At 36.0% G+C, this 15,435-nt stretch overlaps 2 protein-coding genes across 2 annotated transcripts; both read right to left on the bottom strand.

The window, feature by feature from the left end:
• Positions 1-125: 125 nt before the first annotated feature.
• On the bottom strand, positions 126-4,535 carry LOC111778583 (katanin p60 ATPase-containing subunit A1). Its single transcript, XM_087119232.1, has 7 exons — positions 4,400-4,535; positions 3,131-3,602; positions 2,252-2,446; positions 1,578-1,822; positions 1,285-1,437; positions 1,068-1,155; positions 126-707 (listed from the first exon to the last, which is right to left on the bottom strand). The coding sequence occupies exons 1-7, from the start codon at positions 4,519-4,521 to the stop codon at positions 426-428; spliced, it is 1,557 nt and encodes a 518-aa protein (XP_086975358.1). The 5' UTR covers positions 4,522-4,535; the 3' UTR covers positions 126-425.
• Positions 4,536-5,775: 1,240 nt separating this feature from the next.
• LOC111778584 (cyclin-A2-4) lies at positions 5,776-12,145 on the bottom strand. Its single transcript, XM_023658496.2, has 12 exons — positions 11,991-12,145; positions 10,613-10,960; positions 10,038-10,380; positions 9,357-9,481; positions 8,566-8,658; positions 8,242-8,375; positions 7,954-8,029; positions 6,957-7,033; positions 6,822-6,855; positions 6,569-6,718; positions 6,364-6,498; positions 5,776-6,273 (listed from the first exon to the last, which is right to left on the bottom strand). The coding sequence occupies exons 2-12, from the start codon at positions 10,907-10,909 to the stop codon at positions 6,220-6,222; spliced, it is 1,518 nt and encodes a 505-aa protein (XP_023514264.2). The 5' UTR covers positions 10,910-10,960; positions 11,991-12,145; the 3' UTR covers positions 5,776-6,219.
• Between the last annotated feature and the right edge of the window lie 3,290 nt (positions 12,146-15,435).

Here is a 15,435-nt window from a genome sequence, read left to right on the forward strand (position 1 = left end):
GTGTCACGAATAATGCTCAACCTCCAGTTAGATACATAGAGAAAACCCACATTTTAAATTGTATGGAAAAAAATATACATAAACCAGCAAACACAAGTATTATATAAATCAATGCTAGTTCAAGATAACCCTTCAAAACTAATTTCATGGCGTGAATTGATGGCAACATTAACAGATCTAAAATAATACAATTCATTGTTGAATGTCAATGAAAACTTAAAACTTCTTCGTAAATGATAAAGCTGCACAGAATCAGTGGTTAAGGGAAGCAAGGGATTACAAGTGTATAGAAGGCTGCAGTTGGATTACTATTAGTCACACCGAGACAACACAATGATTATCAGAAAACAAAATAAAAAAAAAACAAATCACTCTGCAGAATGGAAAGTGGTGAATCCATTACTATCTTCATCATAGCGTGAAATTTATGCAGACCCAAATTCTGAATACCACTTCTCATGCCGTTCGATGTCAGCAGCAGAAACACTTCGCTGTACCTTCTTCAATGCTTCTTCAAAGTCGCACATGGCAACAGGGTCCTTTGAAATATCATCCTTGGCCATATTCTTAATCTCATCGCGAGTTTTTCCAGCTATTTTACGTCTCATTCCATTCAAGGAAGCATCTCTGCAGACATTTGTTAGATCATCCCCACTATATCCTTCTGTCCGGCGAGCAACATCATCGATATCCACATCAGGAGCCACCTGGTATGGATAACCATAATACATTTGCATCAAGTAAGTTTATTCAAATCAGCAACCATTTAAACTTATGAGATAAATATTTTTCTCATTGACTACGAAATAAAGATTTCTTCCCAAACAATGATAAATGACCCAAAAGAAGTAATTAAACCACAAAAAAAAATAAAAAAATAAAAAAATAAAAAAAAAATAAAATAAATAAAAACAGGTGAGAACAAGCAAAACAAACCAAATTGAGACAATTCGTTCTAGAACTAAGCATCTCAGAATTTCAAAGGAGAAATGGATTTGCATGCATACTTATATAAGTACAATCAGTCCAATAGTGTTCTGATACTTAACGAATAGCACTTGGTTTACCTCAACAGTTTTTAGATTTATCCTGATAAGCTCCTTTCTGCTCTCAAAATTAGGAAGAGGAATATAAATACGCTTTTCAAGCCTCCTCCTGAAATAGTAGTAGCAATTAAAAGAAGAAATTACCCGGTAATCCCCAGATAAGAGTAACTTCTACCACATAGAGAATAAAAATTACTTCAAAAAATTTAGTATAAGAAGACATATTAAAAGGACCAACCTAAGTGCCTCATCAATGTCCCACGGGAAGTTTGTTGCAGCCAAAACCATCACTATCTTACGGTCTTCACTGGAGGAACTATTGTTTACACCATCTACCTGAACTAAAAGTTCTGACTTCACTCTTCTGGATGATTCGTGCTCACCAGAAGCCCTAAAGAAAACACATAGATGCATTTATTTTTCTTCACAAAAATTAGGCCGGAGGGAGACAGGAGTAAAACTAAAGCAAAAATCTCCAATAGAAAAGACACCAAAAATCATCTCCAACTCTAATCAAGTGAAGAATCTTACCCACGAGCATTACATAGGGAGTCAATTTCATCAATGAAGATAGTACTTGGTGCATGAGATCTTGCAAGTTCAAACAGGCACCGGACCATGCGCTCACTCTCCCCACGCCATTTTGAAGCCAAGGTGGCAGAAGAAACATTAAAAAAGGTTGTGCCACACTCGGTTGCCACAGCTTTCGCAAGTAATGTCTTCCCAGTCCCAGGAGGGCCAAACATTAGGACTCCTTTCCATGGTCTCCTTATTCCCTGCAAGGAAAAAACAGCAAGATTAGTATGTGTGACACATGGACACAGGTAATAAGCACACTATGGCCAGCAGGGGACAACAGAATACAAATACATCAACTCAACCAAATGCACTCGGCAGACTAAAATCTAAAGCTAGAAGAAACTTTAGGTTTGAATTCTGTAAAATTTCAATCTTTCTATCAATCATTTGGCAGTAACAAGATAGGCCCTCCTAAAGGTCAGGTTGAATAGACCCCTTAGATTGATTGTTGATTTAAATCGTTGAAGGTGAAAGCACACATCAGCTTCGGGTACAGATATAACCAAGCATATTAATCATCATGGGACGAATATATCAGCACAGAGTGATGATTGGTTTGGTATTATTAGTTTACAAACTTATCAGGTGGCCCCAAAGGTAATTCTAGTGAACTAATTCAAGAATACCTGAAAATATTCTGGCATCCACAGGGGAAGAACAACAGCTTCCTCCAGAAGTCTTTTTGCTTCACTCAGGCCAGCAACATCATCCCATCTCACTCCTGGACTAGTTTCCAACACATCTCTTTCGAGCATAGCAGCTAGATCAGGATCAGGTCCCTCATACTGTCCCTTCTTAGAATTTCCCTCATCGTCACCATTCTAACAATATCATTCATTAGTTTATATGCACGATATACTGTACAAACTTAAGATAGTATTCATAATAAATCAATAATTCATGAAATTAATTGAACTAACGATGGTGGGAAATAATGAATGAAGAAAAAAATGATATCAAGGGCTTCAACAGCAACCTATTCTTAAAACAGTTCTCAATTTTTGTTTACAAAACTGTATAATGTCTTGCAAAGGTTATCACAAACCCATGACTTTGGGGGGGGGGGTGAGAATAACTTCATTTTTTGCAAAAAAAAAATCAAGTCATATGAAATAAGAAATGGTTATGTGCATATATTTCCTCTGAAATATTATTCTGAAAAAAAAACTATTTTAAAACAACGCCCAAACTAGCCCAAAATCTAATGAATGTGAGAAAACAAATCGTACAAGAATTAAAACACCATAAATGGCTTAACTCCATAACTTTTACGTACAAGAGGAGGGTAAAACATCACAAAGGTACGGAATTTCAAATGCATAGCTCACCACCAAATGCCCCTAAGCAAAGACCCATACGAATTGGAACATGCGAGCAATGAACTCAAAAGAAGGCTGGATCATATGTCTCATGCAACAAAAGAAGAGATCCACACATGCAGATGTTCCAAGTTTTTAATGGAGGAAAAAGGAACAGAGAATTAAATTTGGGCTCACAGAACTTACTGCAGAATCCGTCTTGCTAGATTTACCAGTAGTACTAGAGCCTTTCTTTCCAGTAGTTGCCGCACGGGCACCAGAGTTAACACGACTTGGACCACCAGCCTTTGCACCACGAGTGGTAGTATTTGGTCTGGTGGAACCACGAGCCCAAGCCCCATCCTGTGGTGACTTCCTCATACCAACTTGACCAGCCCTTGCAGGCCTTCTACTTGCAGAGTCCCTACTTGGCGGCCTCCAGACATCAGGATCATCCATGGAAGGAGCTGAAGAAGTTGGATACTCATCTAACGGTTGAAAAACAAATGATGATTTAGCATGAATTGGAGGAGAAGCTGCACGTCGACCCATGGGTATTTCCTTAAAAGCTTTTCTCTCTGTATCTAACTGCTTCACAACTTCTATTTCCTCAGTAAGGGATTTTTTCACATTCATCCATTTTGCACGCATTAAAGGGTCATCTACTGAACTAAGATGCCTAAAATTGATAAATCAGTAAACTTCAGTGAGAACCATACCGAAGAAAACCATACCTAAAAACATTAAAAAAAGATTAAAAAAAAACGAGAGATTCTGCAGAATTTTATCTCCCCATCGCAGGAGCAGTATCAATCAACACTTTTGTTTTATCCCTTTTGCTTATGCATCCTTCACGGAAACTAGAAACTAAATTGGTGGCAGTGTACAGGGCATTGTATGATCACTAACCAACAAACCGAAATATGATCCACTTCCACAAGTTATGCTCTTACCAAGACATCATGATTCATCGTATCTCATTCCGCCGCTCTCCAATCTCAACAATAAATTTAAATAAATTTAAATTAATTTAGAACAAGCCAACGCAGGGAATTGTGGACCATTGTTTACGGATTTTCGATTACCTAAAATAGGAAGAAACAATACCATATCTTCTTCAAACTTTAAAGTTGAAATACGTTCGGCATTCCAATGCTAAAGAAAAAAAAAAGACTCAATAGCCACCTCTACATTATTCAGTACATCCGCACAATAACAAAACAATGAATATTTTTCTTTTATTTTACCACACATTTCTTTCAAATTACTCGTAGCAGACCCAAAAAAGTAAAAATCACAACAATCTGACTATAAAAGATAAGAGGAGAGATTGAAACAGTATGAAGAAGGCAAGATGAATCGAATTCAAAGCGGTAAACAGATTGAAATATCAGAAAAGATCGAAAATCAGATAACGAGAAATTTGAAGTTCTAGAGAGGAAATTGGTTAAAGCCAGAGAGGGAAAGAGAGATTACTTGTTGATCTGAGCAATAACGCCATCAAAGAAGATTACCGAAGTATCATACAGGCCTTCAAGAGCATATTCCCTCGCTAACTTCAGATGGTCCTGAAATCCCACCAGTGTATTGCTCCCCATTCTCTCTCTCTCTCTCTCTCTCTCTCTCTCTCTCTAACTGGCAACTCCTAAACAAAATCTTCAAGTCATGCAAATGAAGAAGAAAGAGAGCTTCAGAGTTCCTCTCTCTCTCTCTCTCTCTCTCTTCTTTCTCTCTCTAACAAGTCGATGAAGCGAACGGTGACAGAGATGCATAAGCTTTCAGAGTCCAAGGAATGAGAAATCGGAGAAGAAGATAAAACTACCGAAATACCCTTGGGCTTCTTATGCCAACAAAAGGTCCATATTAACCTTTGCTTAGAACCCTTACGATTGTAGGGCCGCCCATTAAAAATTTGGTTAAAAGTTGGGCCAGATGGGCCCACTATAATTTGAAGTTAAGAGTTGGGCCGACAATCGGCCCATCTACTCATAGCCAGTCCACTTGCCAACTTTTTATAAAAGATTAATTTAATATTTTCCTAAAATACACTGAATTTAAATTTTTATTTTGAATTCTCTAAAAATAAAATTTTAAAATATATATTATTATTATGTTAAGCTGTCACATTATCATCATCATCTCGTTAAGTCGACTAATGTCAGTTCTATTTAAGAATAAGTCCATTTTTCTTCACCAACATGGCAACCTTCCTCTACCGATCCTTTGAACCAGATCCCGATAACCATTCAACCCACGAGCGTCTGGGTTAACTTGCATGCACCTCGTCTAACCAAACATAACAACCTCTAACTCTACCATGCTTAATTGTGGTGTAATTTGAACTCAGAAGAACTGTTTTACTCCATTTTTATTGGCTCCTATATGCTAACTTTCTGTTCATATTGGGTTCTTGGATGACAGAGATGTTAGGAATCACGACTCTCCATAATGGTATGATATTGTCTACTTTGAGCATAAACTCTCATGTCTTTTCTTTGGGCTTCCCCAAAAGGCCTCGTACCAATGGAGATAGTATTCCTCATTTATAAACCCATGATCTTCCACTAAATTAATTAATATTGGACTCACTCTCAATCATCCTCAATAAGAGACAAAAAGACACTTTCTCTCTGGTTCTTTGTCAGTGTCTGAGAGATCAAAAGTAGTGTCTCATTGGCATTGATCAACCCTACATTGAAACTTTCACTCATATAGCAAGAATTAAAATGCCTCAAGAAACTGAGTAGCAGAAGCAGAGCAACGTTATTGAGTTTATTAAAACAACACCAGAATACAATGCCCAAAGTTCTGCCAAAGCTTACCAAACTATGCATATAAAGAGAATCAAGACATAAGTGGCAAAGTCTGGTGAAACAATTCATTAAGAATTTTCCTGTCTCAAAACAGACGTACCAAACTTTGGCAAAGTGAATCAAAGTACAAGATTAGCAGTAAATACATAAAAGAAATCTTGGGTGGCAAGGCAATTCTACATGGTCTTACAGACAAAGCTTCCTTCTCTCAATGTACATTCAACAGCCAATCTCTGCCCGCCACGACATCAATCGGGGAGGAACATGACCAAAGTAACAGAACTATAAACAGAAGCTTCAAAAAAATGTTAAGAGAAAGAATGTTAATAGGGAAAGGGTAAGGATTAACATTAGACATCGGCTTCAACATGTAGAGTTAATGGCAAAAAAAGTATCTACTCCTGGGAGAATCTCTAACTTCTATATCAAGTATATATGTAACTGTTGGCAAATTGTGCATGGTTGGCCTTCGTCTAACACGGTTCAGAATAGCGTATCAAGTAATTTCGGAGACGACAAAGTTGCGACGGCTTTGAACTGTTATTAAGACAACCGTTTGTGAGAAAACACGGTGTATCCAAGTAACGACATCTGATTTCTCATAAACTTATTCTAATACTCATTTACCTTTTCTTGTCGATACTTGACGCGAATCGAACTGAGAGGACAACCATTGGTGTTCAACTGTAAATCTTGTAAAGCAAGAACAGTTGGTTTCAGATCTGATGCTTTATATGAGGTATAGTATTCCAGGTTTGAATTCTGTCAGAAAGAGAATTAGATTAGCAAGTCTAGTAAGCATTTTAGGACTAAGCGAAGGGAAAATGCATACCCATGGGTGACTCGACTGATCCAACGACCATTTGGAAAGAAATACAGCTGATGCAGCTATGACCGAGGGAAGAAAATTCAAGAAACCATAGTCGACCAGTGTTAATTCGGCTAGATAGTTGGCAAGGCACTCGAGTTCAAGACTAGGGGTCTGAAAATCAATGAAAGTCAAGAAACATAAGCTTTGCCTATCTAAAGAAGGAAAGGAAGCTCTTAAACTATCAAGCAATGCATTACAACGACCTCATTATTACCTTGAAAGTCGTTTGTGCAGCACAAACGTATCTCCTGAAATTTAGAAACATGCGTAAATAAGAACACCGTACCTATATAAACACGAATTCATATATGCACTGCCATGCTTGTGCAGCTTGGCACAGCAAACTTACCTGAGGAAAGATTTTACAGTTGGTGCAGAAAGTTGAAAGCCCATATGCTTCAATATCTGACCTTCCATATTCAAAACCTAAAGAAAAATCACCAAAGAAGCTTTTAAATAGCAGAGAACAAAAGGAGAAACCTACTATTGTATTGTAGGCACACTCCTAACTCTTAAACAGTCCAAATCTGGCCCTAATCAGATGTCTAGAGGAAAACGATGAGCTCTTGAGAGATCCCACATTGATTGAGTAGGAGAACAAAACATTCTTTATAATGGTGTGGAAACCTCTCCCTAGCATACGCATTTTAAAAATCTTGAGAGGAAGCCCGAAAGGGAGAGCCCAAAGAAGACAATATCTGCTAGCAGTGGGCTTGGGCTGTTACAGTTGGTATCAAAGCCAGACACTGGGCAATGTGTCAGCGAGGAGGCTGAGCCCTAAAGTGGGGTGGACACGAGGCAGTGTGCCAGCAAGGACGTTGGGCCATGAGGGGGGTGGATTGGAGGGTCTCACATCGATTGGAGAAGGGAACGAGTGCCAGTGAGGACGCTAGGGCCCGAAAGGGAAACTTCTCCCTAGCAAACGCATTTTAAAAACCTTGAGTGAAAGCCCAAAGAGGATAATATCGGTTAGCGGTGGGCTTGGGCATTACAATATATCTAACCATCTACTGCTGTTAAGTTCAATTCAACAAACGTAAAATAATGATCTGGTGGAACGTGCCCATAGGACTAGGTAAGTTGAGTCTAGAATTTGTTCACTATTTTAAGGCAGACCACGCTAACAAATCATTTTATATCTGATATGTTTCTCTTCCACAGAGCAGTAAACATCCTGTACTACTTATCATGTTAAAAAATAATATTGTTTCCTTCCCATTTCACTCTTTTCATTATTTCCCCTTCTTTTCTCCTGGAATCAACCATTTGACCGTTCATCAAGCAAGTGATTAACATCAATTAATCCAATATACGATCCACAATCTTGTATAGCAAATATGTCATACCTCCTCTTTTGTGTAGGTGCTGTCAGTGATGAAACAAAAGTCTTCAACGCGTGGGGAACAAATTTCTTCGTACTTCCTGTCGGACACAAGGACCACCGTTGTTACTTCCTTCATATTCAAATTAATAGAGCTAAACTAATCTTTTGGTATGAGCTTTGAGTTCTCATATTAGTTCACATCACATCATCAAAAGTGGTAGATAGCAAGAGTCTATCACTCAGCTTAGAACACAATTTAAACTTTTGGATGAAGTACATCGACAATATGCTCTAGATCTGAGAAACTTACGAAGCAATTAACATGCAAGTGATACCCAACAGTTGAAGCTTTTGTCTCTCGATGTAATTTTGGGAGAGAAACCAATCGACGAAAAATACAGTTAGGTAGAGAGTGTCTGGTACTAACTTGTATTCCTCCGATACCTGAAATCAAGAATTTTGGATCAACCATTTTAATTGTGCTTCTTCGAGATGAAATCTCATTGGAACTTTCGATCTTTCGAGGTATACGTTCGGTAAAATTTAAGAAATTTGGAAGAACTTGGAGATAACAGAAATATAATGAAAGAAAGAAAGAGAGGATTAAGAAAAGGCTTAATGAAGCAATACTAACCTCTACAAGCCAATCAACCAATATACCCCGCATGCTTTGGGTAATATCTGTTTGCACTGTTTCCATGAAATCTGGACGTGGCCTTCTGGTTAGCTATGGAGAGGAAAACACAATCAGTTGAGAAAACAATACTTCATTCCAAGTACATTCAGTTTTTTTGTAATAAAAACTTTCATATCCTAAACGCACAAAAACAATGATCGCATCATCCTAGCACAAAGGCTATGAGTTGATTGAATCAGAACTCAGAACAAAATATTTTGTTTGTCATTGCAAACAGACTGCTTAAACTAAATGCAAGGTCAATTAGCTGAGTTGAAGAATAGCAACTGGGGAATCTTAATGCTTCATTCCACGGGAGGAAACATGAACATCTTCAAACAGTTCAACACATGTAGCTTTATAATTTTAGGGTCATTTTGATCGCTTGCACCCATCAGGGGACTACTTGGTACTGTTTTTAAATCGCATAATGTTGAAATTGCCAAGAATAAGAAGTAACATCCTTATAATTAAGACCTTTCTTAGAACACATAAACCCGAAACGATCGGATAGAGAAAAATGCAAGACTAAATTGTTGATGTTAGCACTTATTATTTGAATCCCAACTTATGAAAGCCTCTTATGGTCAATATGATCACGTTTATGCTGAAAAAGTATTGCTTACGGTCAATGCAATAGGTGCAAGATCCTTTTTGTTCTTCCTGAAATTCCCACCGACCATGAGCAAAAGTGCCATATGAAAGAGAGACAGAAAGTAGATAGAAAACACAGAATCAACATCACATACCTCAGCAACACGTAAATTGTTGTAGATCTCATGGGCGTAGACAGAGCACAGTTGAGCATCTTTGTCATTACAATCGATGTCCGTAACGTCCAGGTTGCTTCTTGTCCCCAGAGGCAACACTTTCTCTGATTTTCCATTTCCAACATATATGTCGTTAGCAGTTTTATATGTTTGGAGATGCATTATTCATACTTGAATGTAAGAACTTCAATGTGATTTATTTTATCTTATCATAAAGAAGAAAACTCTAAAGTCAACTATTGATTCAAATGTTGTTTCAGATGTTTCCTAAAAACTCAAACAGCAAGTTTCGTATTTGTATTCCCAATAGAGACATCATCAAATTGGTGTTCCAAACATGGCTTCTAAAGCAGGTTAACTATCATGGTTTTTGAAGAGTAAAACCAACTTTGTTTAACAGAATGGCCTTAAGCAAACCATACTAATTATTTTCCTTTCGTAGTTAACGAATAAGTTGTAGAATTACGGCTTTCATCGGCTTACAGCGCTCTGTATCTAGTGAAATGAATCTAGGTTATATATATAAATAAGGATATGGGGATAATGTGTCTAGAAAAGAGTCTAACACATAAAATAGAAAGCTGAATTAGCTGTATTCCTGCTTCTTCAGGAGTTATCTGTCTGTTAAAGTTTAGAGAACAAAAAGTTAAAAACAATTACCTTTATTTTGAAAATTTTGAGACTCTAAAGGACTTAGAGATCTCGAATTATCATCCCGAAGATAACTTGTGACCTCTTCCTTTATACCACCGCCCACCCGATGATGTGTCCCATGGTCTTCAGAATTACTTGAATGTTCAACTTTCAACTTAGCTTTTGATTTGACATTTTCTTGTACATCTTCTGCTCTAAGGTCAAGAGGGACCTTGGAGTAAACCACACCAACTGATGAGGCTCCTTCGGTTCTACGGTCAAGAGGAACCTTGGAGTTAGCCACACAAACTGATGAAGCTCCTTTGGACTTCTTGAAACGGTTTCTGATAGTCGGCTTACTACAATTGGCCTGTTAAAGAAAAAGGTAAGTCCAAGTACAACAAAGCTGCATAATTATGTCCTCAAAGCAAGTAAAACCTCATATAAGAATGGCCGTGCAAATGCACAAGGCAATTGTTAAACATTACATTGGCCCGAATACATGGGAAAGAAATTCAAAGAAACTTTATTAGCCCCAAGACAATACAGTAAGGCTCACAGATATCCAGAATAAAATCTTATGGAGAAGAAAACTCGTTAACCTGAACTTTAGCTGCATCAAAACATTCCGAGTATGAAGGTTCACAGCATACATTGCTGACATCCTGAAGCACGGCCCTCCGTTTATATGGTCGTAATGATTTATCAATAGAATGGCAGCTCTTTTCTTCTGAAGCAGCTCTTTTCCGATTAGCTTGTGCAACCCGCTTCTCTTGTTGTTGCGCAGGTACTCTTGGAGGCAGCTGTGCTGATGCACTAAATGCAGCAGCCCGAGCACGCGTAATTCTACCAGGGAATTCTCCAATATTAACCCTGATTTGATTTTCTTCTTTTCTCATATTTGGAGGTCTCAAAGAAGATTAAATCACCCAAATGCATCAGAGTAAAACCTGAGATAAAATGAATAGCTCTCAAATAGTGATATTAACACCATTTCTGTTTATCTTCAAGCTTTCAAGATACTTTCGTTTAAACAAAAGTCAAAAGGGTCTTACATGGTATAACTACCCTTGAATGTTTAAAATTCTAACAAAAAAGCACTAGATAACGGGTCCATAGATTACAGAGTGCAATTTTCAAGAGGACTGTTCGATTAAAGAAAAAAACAGTGCATAGTGCACGCTTTTCACATATGGCAGAACTATCAGAAATGTAGCATTACTCAGAAGCCCCGATTAAGATCACATTGGAACAGCACTGGATGACAGGACAATAGATTAGAGCCATGAGATTCACCACATATAGTGATAAACAAAGGTCATTTCTGAAGGAATGATAAAGATTGACAGAACAACAGGAAATTCGAAGTAAAAGATGCTAGTTTAACCAATCTAAAAGACCAATGAGCTTCAATGATCTTGTAATTTTTGAAATGCCAACAGGTAACAAATTCTGGAAAGGACGTAATATGAAAAATTTCTGCAAATTTACTACCTCAAGGAACACATCCACCATACTCATTGACAATGCAGTGACCAATCTTTGAAAATCCGTTGAAAAATCTTAAGATTAGAAAATTGTGAAGAAAAGTTGGAGATAAGAGTAACCAAGGTGCTTGGTCTCCAAGAATGTAGAAGAAAACAGCGGCAAAATCAAAGGATCTACAAAATGTCTTGCTTCCACAAACAATTTCAAAGTGTAATTCACGTTCTTGCATTAAGTCCAGATTATTAGATTATCCATTTCCTCATTACACAATCATTTAAGCAATAATTCAAACCGAAATTCCACATGTTTCTCCAAAAATTCCAGAAATCCTCAAGAAACGGAGCTAAAAATCCCCCAGAAAACCCATCATTCCAACGCATCAATCAAACCCATCCCGAAAAATCTTGAAGAACAGCAACTCCAATCCGCCCTAATCCAGAGCGACGACCAAACAATCTCCGAAATGAAAAAGATGCAAACAAGAAACAAAACCTGAATCTATCTTCCAAGCTCCAAGACCTCCATTGGAGCTCGAGATGAAGATCGAAAAAGACAGTAGTAGTGTGGATGAGTAAAGTAAGAATGGGAATGTGAGCGGGATGAAACGGAGATTTGAAACACATAGCCATTGCAAGGGCAAAAAAATTAAAAATTAAAAATTAAAAATTAAAAAATTAAAAAAAATTAAAAAAATTAAAAAAAATTAAAAAAAAAGAGTTATTAATATTAATATTTAATGAATAATAGTGTTTTAATGGCGTTTGTTGTTTTGACCAAAAAAAGTGAAAAGGACACTTCGTGGACTCAAAGCTGTCAGCTCTTCAATTTTTATTACGACCTTACGCTGAGCTCGCGCGTGTCCCCAGCCCCTCTATTTTTTTTATCCTTCAATTTACCTACCCTTTCCTTTTCGTTTTCTCAAGGCTACTTTTGTAATCTCAACCTTCAGGGTAAATTTTGTCACGTGAGACAGGGCTACAATCCTCCACTTCTCAACTTTTTGTAACTTTTTTATTTAGCCAATTACAATCTGCCAGGTGTAATATTCTTTTCTTCTTAATCCTTAGCAATTTCGAGCCTACGTAGGTTTGGCCACATGGACGTTTTCCATTTACTTTTTTATTTTAACTGTCTGGAACATTATCTTATTAGTGTTTATTTATTATTATTTTCTTTTGTGTGGTTCTTATGTTATCTCCACCAATTTGGGGAGAATTTACTGGTTAAATTCACTAATTATAATTACTCATTATTAATCAAAGCAAATTACATTAATCCTTTCCAATTCACTGTAGGGGCAAACAAAGAAGCATTAATTGGTCTTAATTAAGAAAATTATTTAAGACATTAACATTTAATTTTTTTCTCTTACGGATCTCATAGATGTGTAAAGTTAAATGGTGAAATTATCTATTCCTAGAAAATTTACAGCATTACCCCAAAATAATTACCTTTTTTTTTAGCGTGAGTAAAAAAAACGGTAGTGTGTAGTGCATACTACAACAATGATTAAATGATTAACATTTTCGAAAAAATTAATCAAACCCAATTTAATTTGTATGATTCAGATTAAATTATCCGACTAAATTTAGTTTAAATAAATAAAAAAAATTGTGAATTAAATGACTTCTAGATTTTTCTGGAGTTAATTTTAAGTAAACCCTAACTTAAAATAAATTATATATAAAATGATTATATATATAAATGGGTTAAGTTCAAGTAAACCACATGACTTAAAATAAAAGGTTTATAATATGCTTTTATATATATATATATTTCTTTCTTTTTTTTTTCTAAAATGAGTGAAGCTCAAGTAAACCATAATTTAAAATAATTAATGGTAATTCAATTATTTAATTATGTACTCATAAATATATATTAAAATTGAATGGTAAATTTTAATTTCATGTTTAAAAATAAATATATGAATGTTGAACGTATTAATATTTTACTTTTTATTTAAAATAAAAAATTTAAATATTTAAATATTTTTAATAGTTGGATTAAGTCGTATTATTTGAATTAGAAAAATTTATAATTGAATCTTTAAATTTAAAAAAAAATGTCAATTAGGTTGATTTGAAAATAGTCTGCAACTCTGTTCACAAAGCCGTATCCACCTCTGTTCCGCCGCCGATGGGCACGATTCCCTCCGGCAACCGGTCTAATCTAAGGCGAACTGAACCGGTTCTTAATGTTTTTATTTTTACAGAAATCGGTTCGATTGGAAATGGATAAGGGACAGAAATAGTCTGCAACTCTGTTCACAAAGCCGTATCCACCTCTGTTCCGCCGCCGATGGGCACGATTCCCTCCGGCAACCGGTCTAATCTAAGGCGAACTGAACCGGTTCTTAATGTTTTTATTTTTACAGAAATCGGTTCGATTGGAAATGGATAAGGGACAGCGAGACAGGCGTGTGCGAGAGAAAAAAAAAAAAAAAAAAAAAAAGGATGGAACCATTTTGGAGCCCAACAACTTGCGTACACGTCACTCTCTCAAAGAGTTTCAATTCAATTTGGAATTTCCTTTTTAATTCAAAATTTTATTCCATTACTCAAAAAAAGAGGACAAGATTGTTAGACGAACTCGACTTTCCACAATGGTATTGATATTGTCCACTTTGTCCAAAAATGCCTTGTACCAATAAAGAGAGTATTCTTTTATTATAAACTCATGATCATTCCCTAAATTAACCGATGTGGGACTTTCATCATCCAACACCTCCCCTCGAACAAAGTACGTCTTCCCTTAATCCAAGCTTGACACCTTTAGAGTCTTAGTCATTTTTTACTATGCCTTTAAGGAGGCTTGACTCTTTTTCTTTTGGAGTTGTTTGTTTGACATTTGAAGATTTACTAATCTATTGACACGACTAAGTTTAGGGCATGACTCTGATACCATGTTAGATGATTTAGGGCATGGCTTTAATATCATGTTAGACGAACACGACTCTCCACAATGGTATAAGGCCTTTTGGGGAAGCCCAAAGCAAAGTTATGAGAACTTATGCTCAAAGTGGACAATATCATTCCATTGTAGAGAATCGTGTTCGTCTAACAAAGGTAACTAATAAAAGTTTTAAAAAATTAAAAGTTACTACCTATACCAACAAGATGAACATTTTTTCTCAGTTACTCAACCATAGAAATTTTAGAATTAAGCATATTTTACCTTGCAATTCTATATTGGGTGACTTTCCAAAAATTTCTTAGACGTTGAGATAAAGAGGAACGAACGTTATTTATATTTATATTTGTATATAAAATTTATAAGAATTGCATATTTAGTAATTAAAAGGTCCCAAAAAGGGACCATAAATAAATGCATTGGATATGGAAGGCTCTCATATCCACATATCACCCAAAATAAATTATGTACTCAACTTCCTTTCCTTTTACATCTCTACAAATTTTCAACAACAAAAATAAAACAAACCACAAACAAATAAACAACATCCACCCTACATTTCTTATCATTGGCCGTGTTCTATATTAGTACGGCTAGATTCACTCCATAACAAAAAGCTAAAATTCATTAGCCCCACGTACAGTTTCACAGAAAAATGGAAACAAGCTTAGTCTAAGCGTCTTTCTTTTTATTTGCATCTCGTGAGAAATCTCGAAATAAACTGACCTGAAAATTAAATAAATAAAAATAAAATGAAGTGTAATAATGTCAATGACGCTTACCTTTAATATCGAATCAAATTTTTATAAATAGATTATGTAGATAGAAAACTTAGGAATAAGACAAAATATCGATTTTAGGATAAGGTTGAAGTAATGTAATTAAATCAACATATACATATAAATATAAATATAAATGAATGAAGTTGCAAACTTAGTACTATTTGAATTTTGGAACTTTAGCCAAGTTGATAAAATCAGATAAGGGCAAGGGAAATTAATCATCACTTATCTATTTTGAAAATCTC

Source organism: Cucurbita pepo, chromosome 17, assembly GCF_057944985.1.
Source record: "Cucurbita pepo subsp. pepo isolate OVF chromosome 17, ASM5794498v1, whole genome shotgun sequence".
NCBI classification, from domain to species: Eukaryota; Viridiplantae; Streptophyta; class Magnoliopsida; order Cucurbitales; family Cucurbitaceae; genus Cucurbita; species Cucurbita pepo.

Excerpts from the sequence above, each read along its gene's own strand:
- LOC111778584 (XM_023658496.2), bottom strand. The coding sequence starts at position 10,909 with ATGAGAAAAGAAGAAAATCAAATCAGGGTTAATATTGGAGAATTCCCT. Across the intron at positions 8,659-9,356 it reads ACAATTTACGTGTTGCTGAG|CTAACCAGAAGGCCACGTCC; the intron begins GTATGTGATGTT and ends TCCTCTCCATAG. Across the intron at positions 8,376-8,565 it reads TGGTTGATTGGCTTGTAGAG|GTATCGGAGGAATACAAGTT; the intron begins GTTAGTATTGCT and ends TCTTGATTTCAG.
- LOC111778583 (XM_087119232.1), bottom strand. The coding sequence starts at position 4,521 with ATGGGGAGCAATACACTGGTGGGATTTCAGGACCATCTGAAGTTAGCG. Across the intron at positions 1,823-2,251 it reads GGATGCCAGAATATTTTCAG|GGAATAAGGAGACCATGGAA; the intron begins GTATTCTTGAAT and ends TTTTCCTTGCAG. Across the intron at positions 1,438-1,577 it reads TCCCTATGTAATGCTCGTGG|GGCTTCTGGTGAGCACGAAT; the intron begins GTAAGATTCTTC and ends TGTTTTCTTTAG.